The sequence below is a fragment of the Pleurodeles waltl genome, chromosome 4_1 (genome assembly GCF_031143425.1).
Source record: "Pleurodeles waltl isolate 20211129_DDA chromosome 4_1, aPleWal1.hap1.20221129, whole genome shotgun sequence".
In the NCBI taxonomy this organism is placed as follows: Eukaryota; Metazoa; Chordata; class Amphibia; order Caudata; family Salamandridae; genus Pleurodeles; species Pleurodeles waltl.
This window is the reverse complement of record NC_090442.1, coordinates 884,327,014-884,338,279: the sequence shown is the minus strand read 5'-3', so window position 1 is coordinate 884,338,279 and position 11,266 is coordinate 884,327,014. Positions and strand designations below refer to the sequence as shown.

Below are 11,266 nucleotides of genomic sequence, written 5' to 3'. Positions count from 1 at the left end.
AAGGCTGAAGGTTCCGAAATGTTCAGATACCGCAGAGTCATAGGATGTATTTCAGCTATTCTTTCTTTAACCAGCACAAAAATCAATCTCCCGATACAGATGTAGCCCGGTTGTAACTCATAGGCATCTTGCATCTCGATACCCGGATTCCCCGCCTAAAAGTGAGTAAGTATGGAGCGTTAAGTAACACATTCATGGTCTACTTTTTTTAATTAATTAATTTATTTTATTTTTCTAAAACAGCTTTCGTGGGGCTAGAGACTTCATTCTTCTGTTTTTATAATAAATGTCACACATTCGTCTTTTTATAACCCGTTCTAACATACTTATGTCAAAGTGGGGACACATACCATGCATGCGGTCGAGTTTTGAGCAGGGCTCAGCAGCGTATCGGATCTCATTGACAGCCGCAGCCAAGACCTTAATCATATCACTGTGGACACCTTTCTTCACAGCCGACAGCCCATACACAACCCTTAACAACTTATATACCCGGTGAGGGTCTATCCGACTACAAATGTGGCGAATTATTCTTGGTGTGTATGCATCGTATAAACATTCATGAGCATCCTGTTGAGGCGCATTAATTTTATGCCCGTAACAAAGATCATAATAATCCCGTTTAACACATGCGTTCACAGCGGCCGCTGCAAAACCTTTAACTGGCCATATGGTGGCCCAGGGTACGCCCGGAGCTTCCTTTTCAAAATCGCGGCTAGTGTAGGTGCAGACACATTTCTTACGAGGCTCTTTGTTCTGGCTTGTAACACTTCCAGACTGTCTGGAACAGCATAAGCAGTAAAAATTTACGGCGTTAACCTTTGGAGTTGACCCTTCTAGAGGCTCACTTTCTTCAGCTACGTTCTAGGGTTCAAACAGAAAACACAAGACACATTATTAGTTAAATGTATGACATTAGAGTATACAGACATAAAAAAAAAAAAAAAAAAAAAAAAAATAACAAAACTGTCATTACCAACCTCCATATTCGCATCACACTCAGAGGCTCCTCTGAAATCCTGGGAGTCGCAGAGGTCCATTGGGGCAGAAACAGCGCCGGAGCTTACACCTGATGGCTGTACAATAACGGCCTCTGACTCGGTGGCCTCCTGGTCGCCCATGTCTTCATAGATGGGCGAATTCGGTGGTGCTACACATTCTTCAACATCTTCAATGTCTATGAAGTTAGATGCAACACTTAATTCATCTTTCGAGGCATTGCTGTCGCTGTCGGGCCCCTTAATAGGGGATATCTGGGTCGACACAGCCTTGAGGTTGAGCTTTTCAAGCCGGTAGCAAAGTTCCTCTTCAAAACCGGTAACATCGGTATCTTGGGTGGCAGGGACACCCTGTTGTGCATTCTCATCCATCGTAAGAGGGGCGAGGGTCCGGTAATATCTACCAATAGTGTTCAGGGCCCCTGAGGAGGCTGCTTTTCTTGCGATCGGATTGTATCTCTTCATGGCACCTTGCCAAACTGTTTCAACCCTGGTTCACGGTTTGACAGCCGGTTCTAACCAGCTCCTTATATGCAACATTTAAAAAAAAGGGGGGGGCTAACACGTGACACCATGAGGGCCCCTAACTGGCACTTGGGCATGAATGTCTGACATGTCCAGACCTGTCCCTCTCAAGCTCTGAAACCACGTGCACATCACTAAGTCATACTTTTTACATATCTCATAGGCCAAAACCCAGGGGCTAGGACCCAGACACAGGGCTAACACGTGACACCATGAGGGCCCAGCCCAATTGACAACCCCATGCACACACGTCACTTCCGGGGAGGGCTTTCAGGGACAACGGAAGTCCCAGCCACCGGATATGACGTCATATCCGGGGCGGGATAACTGTCACTTTTAATATGGTGATTAAAGGTATCCCTTCCTACTACTCTCTTTATTTTGGATGTGAGCTAGAAGATTTCCCTGGAGACTTAGGGGCAGATGTATGAAGAAACCACTTTGTGATTCTCTAATAGCGATTTTTAAGAAATCGCTATTTCTGAATTGCAAAATAGTATGTATCATATTTGCGATTTGGTAATAGCGATTTCTTAAAAATGCTATTACCGAATCGCAAATAGTGATTCTGAGCCCATTCGTCCCCATGTGTCTGTAGCACCATATTTGCAAATTTTTTGCATTTTCCAAATTTCAAATTCCTAACTGGAATTCACAATTTAGGAAATGCAAAACACCAGGGTGCTGGGAGCCTAAGGCACCCCCAAAAAATATTTTAGGACATGTAAGGCACACACATGCCAAAGGGGCATGTGTGCGTTACATGTCAATTTGAAAAATGCATTTTTAGTGCACTTTTTAAATTTGTACATGGTTACCATCAAGTTTTACTTGGTGGTAATTGCGATTCCTTAATGCCCAATTCTCATGAAGGAAAAGCTTCATACATGTGCTTAGGAAATCGCAAATAAGGATTCCTTATTTGCGATTTCTTATTTACAGAATCGCAATTCGCGATTCTCTAAACTGGCTCGCAATTTTAAGGAATCGCTATTTTAGCGATTCCTTAAATTTGCATTCCAATGCCTTTCATCCATACTGAAAGGCACTTTTGCATTCGCAAACGGGCATTCCCACCGTTTGCGAATGCATGTGGCCCTTAGATGCTGCCAGGGATGCTGCCCATTGTTCTTTTGATTTTGCTGTCCATTTGTGATTTAGAATAATTTCAGATTTTTACCTATTCTGATTACCTCTGCAAGAGCTTTCATGGCATTTAGAGCCTGATTGATATCCTGACAGAGGGATTACTCTGTCAAAATCCTGACAGATATCTCTCTGCCGTATTATGACCTCCATAGGATACTATGGAATCATGTATAGGATAATATGGGATCATGATAATGTGGATGGGAGTGACAGAGTATTCCCCTCCGCCAGGAACTAAGTCAGGCCCTCATTCTGTAAGGCTTTACTTCTAAATGTTTAAAGAAAATCCTTTAACATTTAGTGATCAGTGACAGAGTGGGCCCAATCACTTTCCAAATTGAATTTATTTTAATGCATTGTATTTCATCCTATTTTGATGTACCAGGAGGTGATTTAATGCAGGGGCATATTGCCTTCTAAAATTGAGGCTTAACACTGTCTCCCAACCAGTTATTGTGGGAACACTGTCCGAAGTACATTTTGGGTATCTTAATTTAGGGTAAGTGTTGGTCTTCCACAGTTCTTTTGGTAGCAGAGGATGATTACACGTTAAAGAGTGCCGTATTTTTTGTCTGTAAATTCGCTTTTTAGCCAGTCCAAAGTGATAGTGTATTTTTCATAGTAGATTACAGTGGTTTGTCCAAAATCCACCAGGAGCTGGATTTTGCAGAGAAACCTGACTTGCAGTGCTGTTCCTGAGTGCTCTGGATTGTAAGTATGAATACAGTGGAATGATTCCTGTGTTTTGTGTGCGTTTGGTGTGTTTCTGGTCTGCAACTGAGATTTTGATGTTACAATGAGAAATGGATTGCTATGTCATAAGTGAAGTGTTTTGTTATGCGATTTGATTCTGGGCTCAGTTGGTGGTTTGATCAATGTTGTTTTGATGTATTTTTCTTATTTATTTTTAAAAGGAATTTTGTTTGTTATTGGTTGGATTTGGTTCACGGATTTGTTAAAATCCAAGACCTTGACAAATTGTAGTTTTACCTGTTTGCATGAGGTAGTATGTTATGCAAGGTGCCGCATACACAGAGATAGGGCTTTTTGAATTTAAGAAAGTTTTCCTTTCAACATTTTCTGTGTTTAATATGGTGTGGCGTCTTTGCTCCTAAGTGCACTGGGGAAAAATCGACAATTGAGGTAGATTGCTGCTGAATGGAGGTCTGCATAGTGTGAATTGTTATGTAAACTGTGGCAAAGACGTGATGTTCTTCTTTCTTTTGTTTGTAAGACGTCTTGTTCTAACTCTCTGATTTTCACCCTATTTAGGTTGAGCAGACAAGGTTTATTTTGTTTTATTTGGTGTATGTTAATTAAAGAAGGCATTGCGATTGTTTTCCTCACTCAAAGAGAGGCAGTGGTGTGACTGGTTAGTCAGCCAGGGAGCTATGTTGAGACTTGTGAGAGGTAACCACAGTGACTTGCTGCCATCGGTTGCTTGCTGATAAAGCCACCCTATGATAGGGTGACTTTTGACACAGCCACTCTAGGATTCCCTGTGGTTCACTAGCTTGTCCTGTGTGATTTTGTAGTAATTTTGAGAAGAAAAAATGGGTACTTTGTTGAAAATGCTCAAGGTCTTTATTGTACTGTGTACTGAGGGTCAGAAATTACCTACTGAGGGAACACCTGTATACGAAATGATGAAGGACATTATGGTTTATACATGTACCTGGATTTCTGGATGGCATGCATGTACTGCTTTTGACAAGAACTTGCAATTTTATTTGGAGAGTACATTTAACAATAGAAAGCTGAGTTTCCTGAGACAGACCATGAATGATAGAAAGCCTCTACTTAGACCTACTCAGTTTAGTTTGAGGTGCTATATATATGGAATTGCAAGGCCACTTAGAAGGGAAAGAAAACTACAAAGCAAATGAAGGGCTTATGGCCTTATGAGTTTGTGACCTCCTCCATATGTAGATGGGGTACAGAGACAGGTACTTAGTCTCACTATAGTGCCTGATACAGGGACATCAGGGGATAGTGTGAATATATCAGCAAAGGGAACAACTATTTTTGTGCTTGCGAGTACAACAGCAAGTGCCCAGCATGAAACTGCAATGACAGCAATGCAGAGTACTAGTAGGGATACTACATTTGTTTCTCTTGCCCTTGTTGAATTGAGAGCCACTACTGCAGTCATTGAAGAACCTCAGAAAGAGAGGTTTACTAATGTCAAGCTTCTAAAAATGGAATCTGGAAAAATGCTACAGAGAACAGTTGACTGGAATAAGGTTATTAACCCATTATGTTAAAGAAATTAGATATTTGATCAACTAAGATGCAGGATGTGGCAACAAGGCTCACAGTAATCTTGAGGAGTTGGCTGATAAGTGTGAAGTTGACCATAGCAAAACTAAAAATGTGAGAAGAAATTACAAAATGTACTTTACTAATAATGAAATGAAAGGTTAGGGTTTAATAACAAGGGCTCAGAGTATGAATTTATTTGAGGGCAAGATGAAAGAGATGGGCGACCAATAAAAGTAAAGTTATAGAGACAAGAAAGAAGGAGAAGGAGTCTGCCAATGAACCAGAAACAGATGATTTCAGCATTTCCATTTAAAGAAGTAGATGAAGGGAATTGTGTGCGCATGCCATTGACAAAAGCTAATCTTTATGCCTTTATGACAAATTTTCCAGAATTGAGGGAAGACCCTGAAAAGTGATATAAGGAGGTTCATACGTTGACTATTATTTTGAAAATGCATGTAAGTGACTTCATTGTTTGAGATTGTGATCCCCAGTAATCTGTGCTCTGAGTGTAAGGCTTCTGTTGCTTGGCTGACTGATGAACCAGCAAGGGTTGTGCCAAATAATCCACCTTCTGATGAGGTAGTTGTCAGATACCAGCAGGTGATTGAACACTTGACAGAGAAGGATCCAGAGAAAGATATCAATTGGGCAAAGATTTTGAGAACTTCACAAGCGCAGCAGGAATCAGTGCATGGTTAATATGGGAGACTAATGCAGATTTGATGAAACATTGTGGAGTCTAAGCCCCCGGGTTAAGAGGTGGCAGTGGTTTTGTTCTTGAGTTTGCTATGTTTCTGCATCCAGAGCTTAGTAATCATATACAGCAAAGAGAAATGTGGGCGCAGACAAAGGATGTAGATGAAATTCTGAAACCTGACAAATATAGTAGAGATTAATTTGATGAGAATCAGAAGAAAATGAAAGAGAACCTAATGGTTGCCCAGCTGAAGGATTTTGGCAGGATTAATAGAAATCAATTGATGGGTTCTGATTTGGATTATATACATTTTGACAATGATAGAATGAATGGAATGTCCTCAATGCAAGGTGTGAAAATGGTAAATGGAATAATGCAGATGCAAGGTTGTGGAAGAGGAATTGTGAACAGCTCAGGAGCTAATGCAATGTTGACTTGTTAAAGCAGAGCACTGCTTGTCACTTTTGTGCTAAAATTGAGCATTGGAAGCAGGAATATTGACAGAATCTAGATTGAATTAAGAATGATTCCATTCTTCAGATGCAGAGAAATATGAATTTGATACAGGCACAGTCAGTGTCCCCAGCCCAACTAGCATTTGTGCAGAGTATTCAAGATCAGAGATAGCTTTGCATGAGTATACTTACATTCCCATTCTTGCAGCAAAACATGGAAAACAAAATGCTATATAATCCATTGATTCTGAATAATGAGTACCCTCAATGTTCTCCAGAAAATAATTCCCAGTGATGGTGCCTCAGAGGGGAGGAGGATTGCCTATTTGAAGCAGTCCTGGAGGTAGACCCAGCTCATACACTGACGTTGAAGTCAATGGCCAATGTTTTTTTTTTACTGTTAAGGTAGCTAACCATTATACATTTCATTCTGTGGAAGTCTCAAATCTACCCCTCTTGGGAAAAGTAGTCCATGTTGTAGGGATCAGTAACAAATAGATTATTAATCAAGTCACAGCAGATGCCCTTGTAAAAATAAGGTAAATGAAGAATAATCCTCAGTTCATTTTGTGTGATTTAAGTATTGGGCAGAGCTGTGCTTTGCAAGATAAATTGTGTGGTTTACTGTCCACATGATGGGGTTACAAGTCAAACCTAGGATGAAGAGTCAAGCCCTCATTATGACCCTGGTGGATGGCGGTATTATGGAGAAAAGTACTGCCAACAGGCTGGCGGTACTTCTCCCCATTATATGACATTGGTGGTTTGGCTTTAGCCAAACCGCCAATGTACCACTCCGTCCACCAGGGCGGTAACACCCTGATTCAAGAGACTGAACAAAGTGAATCAATAATCAGTTCTGTGCACAGTATTGAGAATACTGATTGTGTTTAGTAAGTTTAGTTTCAATGTCTTTGGGTGAATTGAGAGACGTTCAAAAGGAAGCATGAGATGATGAGAAAAGAAATGTGCTGTTGCCGGAAGCCGCAGGGGCCGGACCAGAGGCCCCTTTAAACCCACTCGCGCACCCGCTTTTCTAGCGGGACACGCTGTTGCCGGAAGCTGCAGGGGCGGGACCAGAGGCCCCTTAAAACTCACTTGCGCGCCCGCTTGCCTAGCGTGACGCGCTGTTGCCGTAAGCTGCAGGTGCGGGACCAGAGGCCCCTTTAAACTCACTTGCGCGCCCGCTTGCCTAGCGGGATGCGCTGTTGCCGGAAGCTGCAGGTGTGGGACCAGAGGCCCCTTTAAACTCACTCGTGCGCGCGGGATGTGCCCTGGCGAAGGGCGGGCCCGTCCTGCACCCGTCAGCGACCGGAGGAGGCCGGGCTGGGCCATATCTCTTTATCCTACCATTCTTGGGCCCAACAACTTTAACCCAGATCGACAACAGTGTGATTTGGGGAGTTCTAAGTCCACTGCAGGTGAGGTGTCCCACATTAGTTGTGCTAGCAGGGCCCTAGCTGGTGGGAATAGAGGGGCTAACCGAGTTTAAGCAGGAGCCCGAGTGAGGAGATCGCAGAATAAGTGTGAAGTTGGTGGAAATAAGAGGAAAGGATGGGCAGACAGAAGGGGGCGGGAGCCCAGGATAAACATGGCAACAACAAAACCTTAGACGGATTTCTTCAAAAGGCCTTTGGAGCATTAGAAAAAGAGATAGAAATGGTCCAACGTCGCTTAACTGCCTCGATACTCTCGGCCCCTGGTATTCATGCCCTTCAGCTATTACAGTTATCAGACTCACAGTCTGCATTGGTCACCCCTCCCACTATCCCCCCCAGAAATTGTCAGGAACACTCAGCCGAAATTCTGGATGATTCCACTGCACTATCTGTATCGATGCTGCCAATTCCGGGCCCTTCCAAGGGTGGGTCCGAAACCATTGTAGATCCCAATAACAAAGGGAAAAGGAAACGAAGGGAGACTATCATAAGGAATAAACAATCCCGTATCTCGAGCTCCCCTAATCCGGACCCTGTTTCTGGGAATGATGATATTACAAATCCCCAAGAAAGTGCCAATGGCCGACCGGTAATTGACCATATAATGGAATCCATAAAAGAAGAGTTTACCAAGATGCTCCACCCTATAGCAGCTCGCCTCATAGCGATTGAGGAGAAATTGGAAGTAGCTATCAAGATCCAGTCGTCAGCCATTCCTTCCCAAGCAGACTTTCAATCTCATCCTCCCCCCTCCGTCATGAGTCAACCTTGTGTCAGTGATGGCAGTCTTCCTGCACTAATGAGTAGGGGTTTTTTGCTTCCCAAGAACCATGAGGGGGATTCAACTGACAGAGAGGTTATTTTCCCAAAGGATAAGGACTCCAAGGTCTCTGTCCCCCTTCTGAAAGGAACTGGAGGATTAGCTTCTTGTAATGACATAGCTATAAAAGTTTGCACAGCTAATTCTGTACATGAGCATCATCAATCAGGTTCCCCGGAGACGGTGCAGATTAATGGTGGGATTAGATCTAGAACTTTACACCTTCCACCGGAATCATGCCCATATGTTCTTGTTATCACAAACGTTCCTGAACTCAAAACCAATATCACAGAATCTTTTACCGAACTGAAAAACAAGGTTATACACTGGTTACATACATATGCTAGGTTTGCATTTCATATGGTACCCTCGATACTGATGGTGAGGAGGGTGAGGTGCGTGGTTTCGTTGGAGAAGTTCGGTATGGCGGACTGTATTGTCATTAATTTTAACTCATCTGCTCTTGTTCAGCAGCTCTCCTCAAATGCTCATAGACCCTATCCCTTAGCAGGGGAAGTTTCTCTGTGTAGACTCCAAGTGTTCTACCCCCCAGCAGTCACAGCATCCAACAGTGAGCCGTTAACGGCGCACAGAGGCTACCACTGTGCCCAGCCGCAGTCTGCCCGGGAGCTAGGCCGCAGACTCTCTTAATCTTCCCTCTTTGAGGTAGATTGACTAAGAGAGGGACTACGGGGAGCAGAAACGAGTAGCCCTGAGATTGAGCAGACTGTTTACCCAGTTCCTAGAGACCTTATATCACTCATACCATCCACCCTGAAAGATCCCTGTAATTTGGGAATTAGCGAGAATAACTTTTCAGGAGCCAGTGAGGAGGGGGGAACCCTTGCGATCAGCGCAGCCTGCAACTGCAACCCTGGGTTTAATTCCCCTGCCAAGTCACTGGATATGAATACGATTGGCTTCGATCCCAGCGGGGTGAGTAATCTCCAGGGCAATAAAATAAAGGGTTATGTTAGCCCGAGTAGCCCAGTTAGGATCATGAGGGATATTAAGCTTTCTAGTTGTATTACTTCTAAAATAGCGCAATCCCTGTGCGAAGCTTGGCAAGGAAAATCAGATGTATTAGATACTGTTCTTAGCTGGAACATAGAAGGGCTGGAGAACAAAATGCAAATTCCAGAATGGGGCCAATTCATAGACGAACATCAAATATGTCTTTTTCAAGAAACATGGGCATTGGGGCCTAAATATGGATCTCGCTTCAAAAGCTACTTGGTTGCAGCGCGTAAGGCGACCTCCGGGAGACCCTCGGGCGGGCTGCTCATATGGTTAAGCTGCCAGGTTGCAGTTGTAGATATGGGTTCCCCTGATATACAGGCCTTAATAGTATCGACCCTTAAGGAGAGACCTCTCCTAATAATCTACATCTACAATAGGAGTGCGGGCAGTAATTATGAGTCTAACGCTCTGACCATGTGGATAGCTTCCTGCATAGCAATATTTCCTCCAATTTCATCTTAATTTCAGGGGATTTTAACGTTACCTTTGAGCCCTATCCTCTGGCCCAAGAATTATATAAAGAAGAGCATGCCTATTGGGGCATCCCCCAACTAGTGTCAAGTAAAAGACCCAGGATGAATAGAATAGCTCATCAAGTTGTAGACATTACTCTAACACACGGTCTTCGAGCTTGCAATGGTTGCTCCCACTCAGATGTTAATTCTCACCACACTTTCAGGCGTGGAGTTCACAGGAGCCAGGTTGATTACATTTGATTTGATATTCAATTGTGGAGTCACATGGTTGACATCAGGGTACTAGATCACGAAGAAAGTGACCACGATCCATTGGTTTTATCGACCAGGAGCCTGCTGCCTTCACTTGAAGTTCCCCACCCTAAGGCACATGCACAACAGCTTGCTCTGACAAATAACAGACGTAATGTTAAATGGGAGTCTGTCAATACCTCTCTTGGTATCCTTACATCAATATATAGTTTATTAGCAGACCAAATGGAGCATATGCTTTTGTATTTAGAGGACAGCGATGGGCTTCTAGCAGTTCATAATGAACTGTTTAACTCTTTAAAGTATTTTTTCATTAAAGAGATTGTTAGTAAATCTAGAAGAGCAGCGCAGGGTGGTTCAGCAACACATGTAGGGAAGCCCGGCATAAGTTATTGAGAGCCCTGAGAGGGGGTCACGCAGAGCATATAAAACAAGCAAGGAAGGATCACAAACAGGAATGCTGTAGGGCGCGCAGGAGTTGGGAGGAGTCTAGATGGGTAGCTATCCTGGAGACTGCAAAAGTAAATGATATTTCCAGGTTCTGGAAATTGATAGCAGATGACAGTGGGGATTCATCCCCTCTGCCTGGCACTTCAATCCTCTCTGCAGTGTGGGCTGAGCACTTTGGTCGATTATATGAAGGGCCACCCGAAGCTACCTTTAGGAACCTTGATGACAGCTTGACTGCAGGGGCCACCCCAATTAAATTCACTCTAGCAGAAACTAAAGCTGCAATAATTTCTTTGAATTGGGGAAAGGCCCCGGGTCCTGATAAGATCCCTGGTGACTTATACAAGACAAGTCCTGACATATGGGCCCCTTACTTAAACCTAGTCTGTAATGCAGTTGCAGCAGGAGCTCCTGTCCCGCGCTCTTGGAAAGGAGCTGAGATAGTCCCCCTCTTCAAAAAAGGTAGTCCCAGTGACCCTGCCAACTACCGTCCGATATGTCTACTTGACAACTCCCAAAAAATGTTGCGAAGCAAGTTCTGCTCCATCTTGATGAATGGATTTCAGAGTCCGAAGCTATCGCTAATCTACAGGCAGGGTTTGGACCTGCAGTTAGTACCATAGATCAAGCCCTGAGGTTCCTATCAGTCAAATGGAAGAATGTGGACCTTGGGGGGGTAACCTGTATGGGGTTTTCATTGACCTCAGGGCTGCATTTGAT

General features: G+C 43.6%; 1 protein-coding gene across 1 annotated transcript; it reads right to left on the bottom strand.

Moving 5' to 3' along the window:
- Positions 1 to 209: 209 nt before the first annotated feature.
- Positions 210 to 1,500, bottom strand: LOC138288596 (uncharacterized). The gene is made up of 2 exons (XM_069230099.1): positions 981 to 1,500; positions 210 to 864 (listed from the first exon to the last, which is right to left on the bottom strand). Exons 1-2 carry the CDS (start codon positions 1,461 to 1,463, stop codon positions 235 to 237), a joined length of 1,113 nt encoding a protein of 370 aa, XP_069086200.1. The 5' UTR covers positions 1,464 to 1,500; the 3' UTR covers positions 210 to 234.
- Positions 1,501 to 11,266: the final 9,766 nt, after the last annotated feature.